This window comes from Phasianus colchicus, chromosome 11 (assembly GCF_987193195.1).
Source record: "Phasianus colchicus chromosome 11, bPhaCol1.hap1.1, whole genome shotgun sequence".
In the NCBI taxonomy this organism is placed as follows: Eukaryota; Metazoa; Chordata; class Aves; order Galliformes; family Phasianidae; genus Phasianus; species Phasianus colchicus.
Genome location: NC_143446.1, coordinates 10,847,657 through 10,864,449, shown reverse-complemented (window position 1 = coordinate 10,864,449; position 16,793 = coordinate 10,847,657). Strand labels below are relative to the sequence as shown.

General features: G+C 52.9%; 1 protein-coding gene across 4 annotated transcripts in view; it reads right to left on the bottom strand.

Annotated features, from left to right (window-relative positions):
• Nucleotides 1–16,793, bottom strand: part of PLXNA1 (plexin A1) — a 98,457-nt gene that overhangs the window by 19,879 nt on the left and 61,785 nt on the right. For all 4 annotated transcript variants that reach the window (XM_031607552.2, XM_090148225.1, XM_031607562.2 and 1 more), the window contains 13 exons: nt 14,716–14,812; nt 14,386–14,576; nt 11,710–11,861; nt 11,433–11,553; nt 11,074–11,210; nt 10,431–10,598; nt 9,516–9,609; nt 8,818–9,057; nt 8,557–8,700; nt 7,523–7,757; nt 5,923–6,065; nt 2,449–2,705; nt 3–69 (listed from right to left, as the gene is read on the bottom strand). In XM_031607552.2, the coding sequence (XP_031463412.2) occupies nt 3–69; nt 2,449–2,705; nt 5,923–6,065; nt 7,523–7,757; nt 8,557–8,700; nt 8,818–9,057; nt 9,516–9,609; nt 10,431–10,598; nt 11,074–11,210; nt 11,433–11,553; nt 11,710–11,861; nt 14,386–14,576; nt 14,716–14,812 (2,046 nt within the window). The remainder of the gene's footprint in view (nt 1–2; nt 70–2,448; nt 2,706–5,922; nt 6,066–7,522; nt 7,758–8,556; nt 8,701–8,817; nt 9,058–9,515; nt 9,610–10,430; nt 10,599–11,073; nt 11,211–11,432; nt 11,554–11,709; nt 11,862–14,385; nt 14,577–14,715; nt 14,813–16,793) is intronic.

Here is a 16,793-nt window from a genome sequence, read left to right as displayed (position 1 = left end):
ACCTTCAGAAACTTGTACAGCAGAAACGTGAACCAATTTGTCAGCATCTTCTCTGCAACTGACTCCGTTCTGTAGGGAAGGCAGAGAGTAAAGACATCAGGAGAGGACACTGAAAGTCTCTGATCCTACCCACTGCCACCTGGACTGTGGCTAACTTATTTTCGGCTTTAAAAGGTCACATCTGAAAAGGCACAAGACAGCAGGGCAGACAGCAAAAGCCCTAGTGACATGCCTGCCCACCTGCAAGGCTGAGCCTGCCAGAGGGAGAAGCAAATAGGTCTCCAGCATACTTGGAGAAGTGGAGAGAGACACAAATGACCTCATCCCATGAGGAGTCTCACCCAGGGGAAGACCAGCCTTCTACTTCTCCCTTTTACTTTCTACTTAAATGAAATATGCTTCTTTGTCATGTCTTATTGGAACCTGGCAGCTCCCTCTGCAGAGTGGACTGTATGAGACCCATAAGCTAGGTCAAATATCACCAAACCTCCCTCAAGTTCCCCAGTTAGAGCGTGACCCAAAGGAAAGCACTGAACCAGATCGTCTTTAAGGTCCCTTTCAACCCATCACTACCACACAGCTCACAGTAAACGTGCCTGTCACTGCACCACAGGCTGGTCTAGCTGCAATGAGCTTAAAATTCACATTAACACGTCCATTGTTTTTAAAGTCACTTTTACTCCCTTTTGGGTAAAAATGCCAGCCAGCCTCCTGAAACCCTCTGGTTATACTTCTCAGCTTATCCGCCCATTAATCATCAGATCAGCCACTTGTAAACGCAGATGCTTCCGAAAGCACAAGCAATACTAATAACCTCCCAGACAGACCTGCATTCCTGTTACACCAAGGAAACGGACACAGGTTGGTCCAGGAAACACCAGAAGGAATCTGAATCTCAAGAGTGCTCAGAAGTGATCCTGCTGCCCAAAGGCAATGCCATGCAGGGCAGATGGGACAGAAGCCATTCTCCATGGCCAGATGGCTGGGGTAGGAAATCCACTTTCCTGGAGTTTATTCACACTGACTTGGGGTTGTACTGTCCCCTCCAAGCCTTTCTCTGGTGTTAATGGGGTTTATCCCTTTTTGTCCTCAGTGGTACAGCAGAGCCTCCTTAAGGCATTAGGGGATGGTAATACCTCAGGCCGCAGGAGGAAAGCTTTCCTGAGCCCATCAGCAAAGATTAATTCATTAAGAGGAGAAAAAGGAGACAAGGAAAGGGATGCAGGGAGAAAGCTAAGGAAAGAATGTGCTGGTGTTACCAGTAGACATCCTCCTCAGCCCCAGCCCAGCTCCTCCATACTGCCCCGAACATCCATCTGCAGTGCCACAGCCTGAGCTCCAAACAGATGCTTGTCTTTATCTACAACAGGGCCAGATGCCACAGCAATGGGAGATTATCCAATCACAAAATAAATAAATAACAGCTCTCCCCAGTAAGATCAATGGTAATCCGGTTGCTCTGGGCGGTAAGTACATTCTCTCACCCAACAGCACGGCTAATCAAAAAGATGGAGGAAGGAAGCACAGCCTCAAATGCCATGGCTGAAGGAAGAGCAAAGTCTGGTTAAATTTTACTTGAGAACAAGGGAACTAACAGGGAACCTCATCCCTGTCCTAAGCCTCCCACAGCTTCACCTGCCTTGGTGAAGCCTGTTGCTGTGGAGGGACAGCAAAAGGGGAAGAGCCTAGGGATGCACTCAGGTCAGGGACACATGGGTTGACCCCCCCATGGTCCTATCCTTGCCAGCTGCATATCTGCACCGCACCCTCTGGCACATTATTCCATTTGAGGTGCTGTGAGAAACCACGGGCTCCTTTGGGACGCAGGTGATAAATGAGACAGAGACCAGCCAAGGGAACACAGCCAGGGACCAGCTTGCAGCTGTACATGCTCCAGGCATCTCCCCATGGCCAGGCACACAAAGCCCAATGGGCTCTGTCCAGTCTGGCCATGCCAAAAACATCAGATGATGTCTGAAAGATGCTCTGGCATCCTCATGCCTTTCTGGTGACATGCCAACACTGCAGCCATCCCTACTGGAGGGATGCTGCTTCATCCCTACAGTGGGCTGGTACAGGCACAGCATGTGAAGGGATTGCACGGAGGGCCTCAGGCTGGGCTGGTGGAGCTTATTAATTGTTTTTGTTCAGCACTTGGTGCATCTTTCAATATTCATCAGCCCGTGATGAAGGAGAGCTCAAAGCTATCATTAAATATTGATGGCCCAGGCAGACTCACGGTGGGGCTTGGCATGCTGCCTCCTGCTCACGCCCTACCCGGTCCCCAGGTGAGACTCCTGGCTTGCAGAGATCTGCTTGAAAAACCCTGCCAAGCCTGGCAAGGTGGGCAAAGCCCCTAAAGGGGAGGTGAGGAAAGAAGGGCTCTTGCTGGCTGCTGGCACACCGGGACACCACCACACAACTCCAGCCCTTTAAATGGCCACTCACCTCCGCAGGAGCAGCTTGGGATGGTTCTTACTCTCCAGATTCTTCTCGATGAGGTCGGAGAGAAGCTGCTTCAGAACACCCGTGGCATACTCCATCTCACCCTGCAGTGCTGTCATGATAAGCGAGGCCACATTGCCGCGGTCTCGCATGGAAAAGCTCCGCTGAGCCTCCAGCGTGCGGATGAAGGTCAGCAGGAAGTGCTTCTTGTTCAGGAGCTGCCCAAAGAGGGTCAGTGACTTCTCCACATTTGCCTGGACCTGCAGGGATAGAGCAAAGCTGGGAGATGGGCGCGAGTAGGAGGGCAATGAGAAATCAGGGGGCTGCGCATCAAATTAGCACAGTCTTGGGGCATCAGTGCATTCATCAACTTCAAACATGTATGCACAGACATATATGCACATCCCTCACTTACATTCTCTTTGTTCCCAAGCATCAAAATTTCAACGTCAGCTATCAAGAAGCTCAATTGCATGGTGTGGGTATCCCACTGAAGGAGTGCCTGCCCCTTTCCAATATCCAGAAAGCAAATAAAGCCTCGATACCAAGCTCTGCAGTCAGTAAAGCTGCTAGGTTTTGGAGAATATATTTCGGACAGGAGTAAATAGTGGAAACCTGAGTCTACCCCTCTCCAGACACAATCTGAAATATTCCCTTTTGCTTCTGAAACTGTTTCTCAGCCATGTCCAGCTGGGAATGGGCTGGGTTCCTTTCATCTCCCCATTGCCTTCATTAGCGCTGCTCTGCTCAGCACCGACCATATTTCTTACCAGAAATGAGCATTTTTACACACAACATCCTCCTCTTAGAAAAGATGGTTTCCTCTGAATAAAAGCCTCTCTCTGGTACAACATCAATTTTAATGATTTTTTTTTTCTCTTGTCTTCCTGATTGGGAGAATAAGTGAGAAATTTCATTTTGTGTCGATATTTGGAGACAAAACAAGACTCTTCATTTCGAAACATCAACTCAAAATGAAGGAGAGCGTTTTGACACATCAAATCATTTCACTTCAATCAAAACTTTGGAGCGTCACTTTTTGGTTCAGTGAAGCTCCTTATGCTTGTGCCTTCCCCCTCCAAAACTGCTGATGCTTCCCACAGGAAAAGAATTATCCCATTTCCTTGTTATGTGTGTCACATGAGCCCTGCGTGTCTCCTCGCCATGCAGGAGAGAGGGAACACCTGTCCCAGGACATCCCAGCATGGAGCTGGGGAAGTGACAAACCTTTCTGTCCCTGTTCTCAGGAATCCTTCCTCATAGAATCATTAAGGTTGGAAAAGACCTCCAAGATCATCCAAGTCCAACCTATCACCATCATGTCAACTTACAGCATCATTAAGGTAGTAGAAGGCCACTAATATCACCAAGTTCAACCATCAACTCAACCCCACCATGCCCACGGACCACGTCCCTCAGTGCCACATCTCTACAGTCAGGGACAGCATTTAACTGGCATTCAGCCAGCTGGGGGATGGGTCCTGCCCAACAGCAGCCATCATATAAGGTTTGGAAAGGGCACCAGAGGATGGCAGTGCCCACTGCGCACAGCCCTACACACAGCGCCCTGCTGCCTGCCTGCACTGCTGTGTTTAACTCGCTGATCATTAGCAAAAATAAATGAACAATACCGAATTAAATATTTAATCAGGCTTAAACTCACACAAAGCAACAAACCTCCCTCCAACAAACGTAAAGAGAAAGGGAGCTGGTAATGACAGTGTAATGCTTGGCTGTGGATTAGCGGGTGCGCAAGCGAGCGCCGCTTCCCTCCCATCATCCGCAGTAACTAATGTTACACTCTGAGCAAAGAGACAAATAAAAGCAAACCTGATTCAATTATATGAAACTTGCACAACTGTAGTTGCTTTATTTAATCTCTTTTGGGGTTTTTTGGTGGCGGGTGCTTTTTTTTTTTTTTTTTTTTTTTTTTTGCTTCCTTGCAATTTTAACCCTTTCTACCCCAGGCAAGGCTAAGCCTGCATGCTCTTTCTGGTGGGATGTTTTGAATTAGGAGCTGGGAGTGGATGAACTCCTGCTGAGTCTCCCTGGATAATTCACAATTACTCCTCTGCAATTTCCTCTCCAGAGCTCCAGTTTGATATCGTTTCCACCCCTCTCCCCTTTGGAGAGGACATCTAACAGATGCTGCTGTGAAAGCTTTCTGCTCTCATCCACTCCAAGGTGCCCCATCCACACACCTGTTCCAGCAGCTCTGCATCACTGCCTCGAGGAAAAATCTTAAGGAATACCCTTAGGAGCAGGAGCAGAAAAGAGTTGAGCCAGGCTTCTGCAGGGACAGGAAGGGCTGTGCCCAGGGGAGGGCTGCTGCCCGGCCCCATAGCCAGCAACAGCTCTGAGCATCTGGGAAACCTGAGCTGCATGGGGAAATCCACGGAAACAGGGACCCTGCTGCCTCCGGAGCTGGGATTATGGAGCAGGCACAGAGCCAGCTCCCCTCGTTGAGGCTATGCTGCCTGACAACACCAGCACGTGTGCTTGCAATTGGTAAGGGCTCAGGTTGTAACTAACAACTGTGCATCCTGCATCAGAGCTGAGTGCTTCTCCCATACCAACACTAATTACCACACCAGATCAGAAGCAAGGGGAAACCGAGGTTCACCCACCTCATTTCCCCAGCCAAGAGCAGCCCCAGCAGCCCTGCATTGCATGCCCCAAATGAGGCAGGTGTGGGGAAGCTGAGAAAGAAAAGGGTGCTGTTCTGGGGAGCAGGATGCCCAGGTTGGGCTCTGTACTGGGAAGCAGAGCCACAGACACAGGACATGTTAGACAAGTCTGCTAGCAAAGAGCAGCCTTGCAGGCATCAAACAAATCCAACTGAATAAAGCAAGTGCTGTAGAAAATGACAGCAGCAATGATACTAATATAAATATTGATATTAATGTCAGAGAGAGCAGCAACCACTCAGCCCATGCTCACATCCCTGAAGTTTCCACCATCCCTCCTGCAGTGCAACCACCAACCTTGCAAGCACAGAAGCAGCAGCAATCCTTTATTATTCCTAGCCCACACAGCCCCAAAACACTTCACCCTCTTCACTATTTGCTGTTTATCTGTTCTATTGCAGAAGGGTTGGAATCACTCCTGACTTCTGGCATAACTCAGCTATGAAAACAGCATAGTTCTGCCCACCCTCACCAACCTGCATCCTTCCCTGTCTGCCTGAGGATCATAGAATGGCCTAGGCTGAAAAGGACCACAATGATCATCTAGTTTCAACCCTGCTAACCACTAGACCAGAGCCACATCCAGCCTGGCCTTGAATGCCTCCAGAGCACCTCCGCAGCCCCATGCTCAGAGCAGCCTGTTCTGGAACCCCTAAACTCCCTACTCACAGCTCAAAAGCTGCAAGGAGGTGGATGAGCATGGCCACATCACATTCCTTCTCCCTTCCAGCCCAGAGGTGCATCCCCAGCATGAAACCCTGCAGAGACAGACAGACACCCAGTACCACACCTCCATCTCTTTCAGCACCGGGTGGTCTTCTATCCCAGGGAACAGAACCCGCATGGCATAAGTGCGGTAATCCAGGAACGGGATGCCGGCCCCATCCAGGTCATTAGTCAGTTCGTTAATGTCCGTCTGCAGCTCAGCAAAGGCTGGATGGAAAAAAGCAGAATTCAGTAACATGGCCCCCAACATGCTGCACTGCCACCCAAAACATTCCATGGCACCTGACAGGTGGGTCTCTGGGCAATGCTCAGAGTTGGATCCACATCCTGCACACTGGGTTGCACATTATCTCTGCCCCCATCTTACACATGGAGAAACAGAGCTGCAGACAGTGTGGATGATCCTCTTGGAATAAATCAAGTGGTAGAGCTGGGAACAGGACCAGCGGGTCCCAGAGGCTGCAATTCCCCTCACTCAGCACTCACTGCTCAATGGGACCCCAGGGGCAGCTGGGAAAGGCAAGGTTTGCACAAAGCCAGAGCTTCTGGGGGAAACGTTAGCCGAAACCACAAGAATGTCCTCATTTTGTTTTGACCTAAATACTACTGAAGAGCTGAACACACCCACCCCAGCACATCCCGATTCCCAAGGGAAAGCAATGCAGGGAGGTCCCGAACCTTTAATTGCACCTACAGGGAAAAGCTGACGGGAGAGGAGTCCTAGAGATGGGAAAGGGGTTGGGGGAGTGAGGGGGAGAAAACCCTCAGAAAAATCAAATTAACAGCACTTTAAAGGGAGCTGAAAGCATAGCACAGGGCTGCAGGCTCGTCAGCCTGATGAGAAAAAACAAACCGTCAGCTTGAAAGGCGTGCTATCTTATCTGTAACTAGTGGGACTAGAAAAGAGAAAAGGCAGGGAAGAGATTGTGCCTTTTAATTAAAAGCAGATCCTTTTATCTGCCAGCTGTAGAAGACAAGACACCAGCTCCCTCCCCTCTCCCTGTCACCACTGCCATCCACACGCCTGTTTAGGGATGGGGATTTGGGGAAGCAAAGGGTTTTTCTTGCATTCCCCTTTTTATTATCTCGTCGTAGGTGCCTGCTCCATCCGCAGGCTCGGGGCTGGTTGTGGCGGTGCTTGGCAGGGTCGGGGCCTTGGGAGCCAGCTCAGGGGGATAATGGGCAATTAGGTTTTATCAGCAGGATCATACAAGGAATTCTGTCCAATTTCACAGCATCCGTCTATCACATAATGAGAGACCAATTGCCTGCTCACAGGCAGCCCTCAATACCCTCTTTGCTCCCTTTGCTCACGTTCGGAGAAACAGAGGGGAATTCTTCAACTGGAAAAATCCCCAAATCCCACCCAAAATGGTTTTCCTTTCTCTGACAAAGCAGCTTTGTTCAGTTCCATTCCCTCTCTGAAAGGCAATGAGAAAAGGCTGGGAGTACCCAGAGCATGAGGGTGGCACAGAGACATCCAGGTCAGAGTGAGAGTCTACGGGATGCCACAGGGAGAAAGAGGAGGATGGAGGTGGGAGAGGTGGGAGACAGAGGGCTGAATCCTGACCTCACGCACTGAGGTTAGTAAAGGACAGAAGTGTCTCACGGTGCCTGATATGAAACCCAGACCCAACACAAAGCTGGGGGCCAGGACTGCTCACCCTCTTTGCACTCCAGGGCCACCCGGGACTCCAGGTTGTCCATCTGCAGCTGGAGGCGTTTCAGGGTGCGGTCAGCATCGCGGGACTTGCGCTTGTAGGCGATGAGGACGATGATGATGATGAGCAGCAGCAAGCCACCACCACCACCAATCCCAATGATGGCAGGCAGGGTGAGCAAGCTGTCCGAGTAGATCTGCAGCGTGCCTGGGGAGAACTCAAACCCTCCAGCCTTAATCTGCATGCAGGGAAAGAAAAAGCAAAGGGTCAGGCGATAAGGGGGCATCGTGCCTTCCCACCACACTGGGAACAACGGGATGTGGGGAAACACAGAGCATCCCCCAGTGCCCCAGGAGCTTGTCCGGAGCAGCGCACAGTGCATGGTAATGGGATGCAGGACACGCTGCCAACGTGCACACGGAGCAGGCAGGGAGTTTGATGTCTCATTCAGACAGCATTACAATAACAGATGGGATGTGAAGCGAGTTCCCTGATAGATGGGGAGCCCGGGGGGAGTGTGTCAGGTCCCTTTCAAGCAGGCGAGGCCGTGCAGCCCAGGAGCATGAGCACTGCTGTGCAACAAGCTAATGCACACGGAGCATGGCTTGCAGTGCGAGTGGGGACCACGGATGAGGTAGGAACCCCCCTGTGCTCAGCTCCAGCTGTGCCCTGGCACCCAGCAACTCTTGGCAGGGTGCAGGAACAGCCAGTTGAACGTGCCAGGAAAAGGACAAACATTTGGTCCTACACCAAGCACACAATTAGGGAGAGCGATGCATGGAGCGCAGGGAAAAGGCTCCCAAGGACTGTTCCTGCAAGTGCGCTATCCATCCTTGTCTGAGGATGAGCACACACAGTAGGGTCAGTGCTGGCATGAAGATTATATCTCTATGACACCCAGCCAGGGACCATGAGACACAAAGGCTCCAAGTGCCCCTAACACCAGCTACTTTCCTGCCTGCATCTCTGATATGAAGCCCCACGTTAGCCCCATGTTTCCTCCTCCTTACCTCCTGCACAGGGGGCTCGGTGCTTACCGTGACTTTATGCTGGCCGGTGAGGTTAGGAGACTCACAGAGCAGTTGGGTCTCAGACACAGTCAGAGTGCAGGGAGTGTCCCCAATCAGCACTGTGTAGTTCAGGCGGGAGTTCCCTGCAGCCGGAGGGAGCAGGTTTCTGCCCTTTGAGGGATCAAAGAACAAAGCAGTCAGCTCCAGCACAACAGGGAACGCTTGGAAGCCTTATCACAGAGCAAATCTGCCCCACGAGAACCATGCCCTGGGTGCACACAGCCTTACCTTGAGGATGAGGGGAGAGCTGGGCTTCAGCTCTAGCATCCCCGTGGGGCTGAGCGGCTCAAAGACGGGGTCTGGGTAGTATACAAAGTTGGTGGTGTTGATGATCAGCAAGGCCTGGACATTATCCATGATGAACCCGATCTCGTCCGGCCGGTCACCGACCTCAGGAGGGCTCCGCTCGGGGTTGTCAATGGAGGGTGCATAGCACACCATGGTGGTGTCATTGTACACTGTGCAGTTCTGTGGGGGCATGGGTTGGGGTCAGACCTGGCTCCCAGCAGTGAGGGCAGGGTCTGACCTTATAGGGAACTCCTACAAGCTCTGGACACAGGATTTAGACTTGGAATCTATGTCATAATATCAACAGATGCTATGTAACACCCTGGTGGCTGCATTTTACAGATATGTGATGGTGGTAGGTGGGACAGCTTGCTGGGGATGGGGTCTTTCTGCCCTACAGACATCCCAAAGACCTCCCATAATTTTTGCATGCTCAGATCTCACCCTAGCAGTGCTGGGCAGGGATAGCACTGCCCCGGTGCCCCTCTTCTGGGTGCAGCCCCTGGACACCACCACCTCCATGGTATCATGTTTGGATCCCAGGGAGGGATGTGCTTTCTGCTGTATGTTGAAGAGAGATTACTCTCTCTGTGCTCTAGCCCTGATCTCAGCCCTCCCCATCAGCCAGCATCACTTACATTCTCCCTTTCAGAGCTGCAGTACTTGGCTCGGATCTTGGGCTCTTTGATGGTGGCCAGGTTGGTGCCAGTCACAGTCAGCAGTGTCCCACCACTAGAGACAGATAAATGACAGGTTGGAAGAAACAGCTGTGACCCGAGGTCTCCACTTCTGGGCAATTAGCAGGCCCCATCCTCACCAGACAGAGGCTCACCTGCCCCAGCCCAGGTGCCTCAGGGACCCATTCTCTAGCCATGTCACCACGGACAGCAGGACCAGCACCAAATCATCTCAGATGCCTAATAGCCCTAAAATCCCACCCTGTGTATGCATGGAGCACAGGGCTTGGAGTCTGAACACAACTCCAAATAAAGGAACAAGTGATGGGAAAGCATCACCAACAGGAGGTCCTCTCTGCCACCCCCTTCCTCCATGGCAGAGGGAGGTGACAAGCAGCAGGTGCCAAGTCAGGCTGGTCCCTGTGGGGCTTTCTCTACCACTTTGTGTTAAAAACCCCAAAGAGGTCGGCCATGCCCCTGGGGAGCTCACTCCTCATTGGCACCCTGGGGAAGGTTTCCCTCAGCACAAGCACTTAATGGATTCCTTCGTCTCCTCTCCAGCCAATTCAAACCTTTTAGAAAAAATATGCAAACATTTTCAAAATCCCCCAATGGGAAATATTTTAATTTTATTCGCTGCTGCCAAATGTCAAGCTGAAATTAAGCAGATCCAAAGCTCTCTTCACTCCTGCCCCCCGCCAGGCTGAGCACTGCAGGCCAGGAGTTAGCAGGGACCCAGTGCCAAGCCATTCCTCATGCTCCTCTCTGGAGCAGGGCCCAGGGGATATTGCAGCAGCACTGAGGAACACATATTGGGATGGGGGATCTGTGTCCAGCAGAGCCCTGCTGCATCCCTGTGAGCAGTCCTTCACCTACCTGTTGATGCTCCACTCAGGATCAATCTTTTGGATAGTAGGGTCCTCTGTGTAGTTGTACTTCACCTCCGGGTTGCTCAGCTCTGCCCGGTTGATGTTGATGAGGATGGGGGACCCACCAGGAGCATGGCCAGGGGGGGTCCTGCAGCGGATCTCACGGGCACTTCTCCTGAGGCAGAAACAGGACAGTCAGGGAACAGAGAGGAGGGAGGTAATGGCACCCCTACTCCTTGTGAAACTGCTGAGTGGGAAAGGGAGAGAAAAAGAAACTCAAGAAATGAAACAAAAGGCAGTCGGGAAAGGCTGAGCTGCTCCTGAGCGTTCCCATTGCGTGGCTGCTGCAAACAGCAGCGATTAGAGCTGATAACCAGTAATTACCGCAGGAAAATATTTAAAGAGCCGCTCCATTATCATCCCTAATCTAAAAATTATCCACTTCATGCCTCAGGGCTCTATGCTTTTAGAGAAAAATCCCCGCGCTTTGGGCTCTTCCTGGAGCCTCTGACACAAATTGGTTTCAGGGGGGACACTTCTCCAGGTGCCTGCAGGATATGGCTCAACGGGGTCTGCTCTATTTGGGGGTTCCACTGCCTCCAGAGGTGCCCCCACCTCCATTCCCCCACCCATGTGCCCCATGCCCTCACCCTGAAAAGGCACAGGGCCGTCCCCCGATGGTGACGGTGACGTTGCTGCCAGCATTCAGGTGGCTTCCTTCAATGGCAATCCAGGTGCCACCGGAGAGAGGGCCGCGGGCAGGGGTCACTCGGGAGAAAGTGGGTGTCTGCCAAAGGAGAACAGCCTCAGCATGTGATGGGCCAGGATGGGACCTGGGTCCCAAGCGTCCATGAGTGGACGATGAGAGATGGGGAGGGGGGAGAGAGACAGGGTATTGCACGGGGGGCTGCCTATGGCAGCAAGACACCCACAGTCACCTTCCTCCCATGGCCCCACCCACATGTGATACCAGCCCTGTTCCCAGTGCACGGGTGACACCAGGGCCTACCACGAAGGTGAAGCTCTTGGGCGAGGTGGCCCTGTAGTTGGGGGAGCAGTCCCGGATGCACACTTCAACCCGTGCATCGTGGACCTTGCTTGGGCTGGCATCTCCAATTTCACACACGATCCTGAAAGACACAGGGAAGAAGCTCCAGCCCTCACCACTGCAACCATTGCCAGCCTGGACTTTGCTCCCTCACGTCCGTCTGCAGGCATAGACAGTGTTTGAGCTCTGACCCCCCTGCCCTCATGCACCAAGATGATCCCCCCTTTCCCACACTCACTGCTCAGCGCTGATGTACTCGCTCTCGATGGGGATGCACATCACTTTGCCCACTCGAACACCCCAGCGCACGTCTTCAAACTTGAGGCCCAGGTTCTCCCCCGTGATGGTCAGACGTGTCCCTCCTTGCCTGGGGCCGGTCTCAGGTGACAGCTAAGGAACAGCACAGCACATCAGCCAAGGGACTGGAGCCATCAGGCTGCAGGGGATGCCTCGCTCCGCTGGCTGCAGCCTGCATAGCACCAGGATGGGCACTGCTCCCTGCCGAGGAGCAGATCAGCTGTGACAAATGCCAGAGCATGTGCACAGAGCACGAAGCAAGACAGGCTTCCCGAACGCCTGCAGTGTCCACATGGCCCCTGAGGAATGAGTCTGGAGGTGCCAGATGTGTGCAAGCAGCGGGCTGCTTCATGGACACCCTGCTGCAGATGGAGACGGGTGATACACAGGAGATGAGGACACAGAAAGGAGGGAGACAAGGCAGACCCAACCAACCACAGAAACACATGAGTTTGCCTTTGGGAAGGTCTCAAATACCAAGGGATGAGGTCCCCACACCCAATCTGTTCTCACGTGAGGAACTATCCCCACCAAGTTCTCACCACCAACACAGCAGGCAGAGGGGAACAGGGGGAATATGGATCCCGCTCATCTTCCTGCCATCCAAACCCCTGCCAAGCTGGCCGGCTGCTGGAGAGCCTCTGCCTCGTGCCGTGCCTCATTTACCAGCATGATTCCCAATAAAGCGGACAGGTGTGGCCTGACAGAAGGTGTTGGAATGACAAATGAACAAAGAGGTGCAGGCCCACTGGATGCCTCCAATGAGGTGATTAGGGGCAATCTGACAGCAGTGCACACCTGCAGCACTAAGTAGAACAAATGGCAGGGCTGCATGCCTGCACTAGGACAGGGGATGTGTCCCAGTGCAGTGGTGGGGCTCCACCAGCACCCCAAAGCTCACAGCAAGCCACAGCTCCCGCTTTACACAGTGGCAAAACCCTTCCAGGCTCTGGGCACTGCTATTTGCATGAAGTCAGCACAGTTCCAGGATCAGGGCTCACTACAGAGCTGCAACAAGTGATCATGACTGCTCTTCTCCACGCATCAAGCTCTGCTTGGGGGGGCTGGCAATAAGCAGCTGTTTGTTTGGTATTTTTAGATGAGCGTTAAAAGCTGCTCCAGCATGTTAGATTCCTCCTCCTCTCTGCAAACCTGACAAGGGCCATGTGCTCAGGGAGAAACGAGCCCGGGAAAGAGGTGACTCCGTTCACGGTGCAGCACAGAAAGGTCACAGCTAAACAAGCCGCATGGGAGCAGGGACTGGTAAGGAGGGCAGAGCAATGCCCACAAACCTCCCGCTCCAAAGTCCCAGCCCCAGCAAACACCACTCTTCTGCTAATTGGTTTCACAGGGTCCTTTTAACCCAACAGGTAAATGGCTTCGGTGGGCATAAGCAACTTCAGCACAGGAAGGGGACAACCAGGGAAAGGAATGTCACTCTGAGGGTCATGGCCAGCACCCGGCAGGACCCATGTAAGTTTGCAGAGCTGCTTGTTCCCCACCACTGAGCAATGGTAAAGAATTGGGGTCACCTCCCAGCCCAGCTTCACCACTCACAAACACACCTAATCTCCAGCTTGCTGGGCTGGGAAGAGGCTCCGCATCCTTCTCAAACCTCAGCAAGGGGCTCCTCTTTTCCTCCCAACTCACTCTTTATGCCCACAAGCCTGGATGCAGGACTGGTGCTGTGGAAAGCAGCAGCAGCTGCTGGAGGAGCACCACGTCCACAATCTGCAGCAACTGCCTGCTCATGTCGGCCCCAGGGCACAGAGCAGCACCAAGGTCAAGCCCACCTGCTAACAGATCCGCTTATGCTGCATCTGCAATTACTGCCAAACTGCATAACGATGGAGAGCCTGCTGCGAGCCAGACACCATCCGCTGTAGTGTGCACATGGATGCTAGTGAGTCGTGGCCCTCATTGCCTTCATGGGTGCTCAGTGCCATCCCAAGGCAGGAGCTGTCACAGGGACCACACTACCACTACTGCCGTCAGCAGCAATAAGGAGCCCCCAGTCTGATTGCTACAAGTCAGCACCAGGCTGGCTCAGGCTCAATGCAGGCTCTGGGGCTTGACCCTGCCCCTGCAGGGAAGGGATGCACATGGGACATGGGTGTGGGGGCAGTGGGAAAGGCAAGGCTCTGATTTCCAGCTTTCATCAGATAACACATAGAAACCCAAACAGATCAGATACAACGCTAAGACTCCAGTAATTAACACCAGCGATGCCTGCTTGCCCTGCAAGCCGTGGGTAAACAGAACAGATCGCATGGAATTACGCATCAATCCCTCCTAAAGCACCTCGAGCCCAGCCGACAGACACGTTAACATTAATGTGGGCAATCTTATGAAAGGAAGGTCATAAAAGCTGTCAGAGATGGGGATGATGAACTACCAGCCCGTGCAACCAGGGGAGGAGCAGCCCAGATCTGTGGCTTTCCCGGGATGCTCAGATGAACAGCAGGAATCTCAGACACGGGACAGAAAGCCAAAAGCACCAGGGCTGCAGAAGGAGGATTTTAGTCTTGCAAGGCATAACAGTGAAAAGAAACGCTCAGCCCAAAGCACGGACTATATTTAGTGCACCCCTCCCATCCCAGACCCACACACCCCCTACCTTGGTGATCTTGGGGTCGGTGCAGCGGCTGTTACCACTGCCGGCGTGCATCCAGCTGCTCTCGTAGGCCAGGCAGTGCTGCCGCAGAGTGCAGCGCTTCTCCGACACGCACCAGCCACACTCAAAGCGTGGGTCGGCCTTCAGGCACAGCCCACAGCTCTCCCGCAGGGCTGAGCACTTGTACAGGTGGGCTGCAACAGCAAGTGGAGAGCGGGGTCAGTGCAGCCCCACAGTCCTGAGATGTCACTGGGCTCCATCCTCGCTCAGAGGAGATGGGGAGGCTGGGGGTGCACAGGGCTGACTTCCCACCCAGCCCTAACCCTCGCTTACCCTGGATGTTCTGGGGGTTGTCGATGACAAAGTTTCCATTCCAGACCACGGATAAGTTGACCGGCAGATCGCTGATGTCATTCCCTTCGTAGAAGTACTGCAGGAGGGGACAGAAGGAGGCCATTAGGGATACACGTGGGGAGGTGTAGGGCACTGCCAGGGGGCTGTCCCCTGTCAGCCAAAAAGAGAGGGATGGAGACTGCAAGCAACTGGTCTGGCCACAAAGGGACAGGTCTGATAATTCGGGCAAAAAAGCAGACACAGCATAGGCAAACCAGTAGGCAAGACTGGCATAAAAATAAACAACATAAAGGGTTTCTAAAAAGACCAAAAAACCCATTAACCCAAAGGTCTGAAGCTGCTGCTGAAGAGGCTGAAATAGATAGCATCTGAAACAAACACACCCCTCTCTCCACACCAGGAACAGGGGGGTTGCACCCTTCCCCACATTCGAGGACCAGTCGTGCCAGCCTAGCACAGGGATGAAGCTGGATCCCTGCTGCTGCACAGAGCTCAGCTCCCAGCTCGGTGCCTCCTCCCACCCAACCTCGCTCTCCCTTGCTTCGAAACCTGAGTCGCAGCCCCGGCAGCCCCATCAATATTCCCCGCACAGCCCCGGCATGCAGGCGGAGAGCTTTAATCGATACGGAGACAGGAAGGCAGTCGGAACCGTCCCTGACAGCTAATGACCTCCTTCGGCAAGAGATTCCCCGCTCCTCTCCGGAGAAAATGACAGGCGTGTCAGGAGAGATTAAATGAATGATTCATGGCTTGCTGGAGTTTGTTAGGAGCTGTGGATGCTTGGGCAGCAGCTTACCCAAGCTGCAGGCTGGACACGGCCACACCACCTCCAGCACAGCCTCACCCACCTCCATTCTCTGTAATTCTGGCTTTCCTCATGTTGGCAAGCAGCCTCCTGGGCCTCAGTAGCATCCCTAAGTCTGGAGCCTTGACCAGCCATGGGGATACGGTGCCCACAGATGTGGCTACAGTAACACACCCACCCCTCAGCCCCTCTGACCCCACAAGGTACAACCAAGAAGCCACCTCTTGTTTCAGGTTACACATCCTTGCAGGTATTCAAGGAACATGGAGATGTGGTACTTAGGGACATAGTGAACAATACTGGTAGACGGATGGCTGGACTAGATGATCTTAGAGCTCTTTTCCAACCTGAATAATTCTATGATCCACTGCTTTTGGCTAATGGTCCTTCAGCCAGGGGCCAGACTGGAAGTGCCCAAAAATTCACTCCTGGGTAGCCACAGCTGCCACTGATCAGATGTACACAGTACTTTTAAGGCACGAAACACCCAACTGCAATCTCATCCCTTTCCTAAGTCCACCACTACCTCCCTGCAGGGCAGCCCCATCAGTTCCCAAATCAGCCATGGAATCACAGAATATCTCAGCAACACTCCATCTCCAAGCTTAGGAAAAAGGAGCCAGAACAGGGCCGTGAGCCCACATCCCTCCACCTTCCTTCATCCTTCACCCACACTCTCAACCAGCCATACATCCCAGGCAGGACTGAGGCCAGCAGCTGGACCCACAGCAGCAATGGGACCGTCCCCTGCAGCATGACACAGCACGTGCCAGGGAGGGCCACAGCGGCACTGGAGCGGAGTTTTGCTGTGACGAGCCACGTGGCAGTGTAAGTGAAATTGGCATTTTCAATTTGTACTCTGACATGTCTCATTTGGGGCCCTGGCATCTCGGGAAGGCATCCAGCCTGCAGCTGTCCAAAACACTTATTTGCATCTCTCTGCCCCGGCTGCTTTTGGAAATTAGTTCTTCTGGGAGGTGGGTAGGAGGGTGGAGGAAGAAGAATAGGAGGAGAGGGAGGGAGAGAGTTAACTCTTTGTGCACCAGCCCTGAAACAGAGACAGGTCTGCAAAGAAGGAACACGCACAAGAGATGCCATCGGTCTCAGTAAAGACATCACCATGCTGAGCACGCTGCATTTGGAGCAGCACACATGGTATCCACCCCAACTCCCCAGCACTCACTCCCTACAGACCCACATAGGGGTTACTTCAAAAGGACCGATGAAGCTTCAGAAAGTCACACAGGGCACA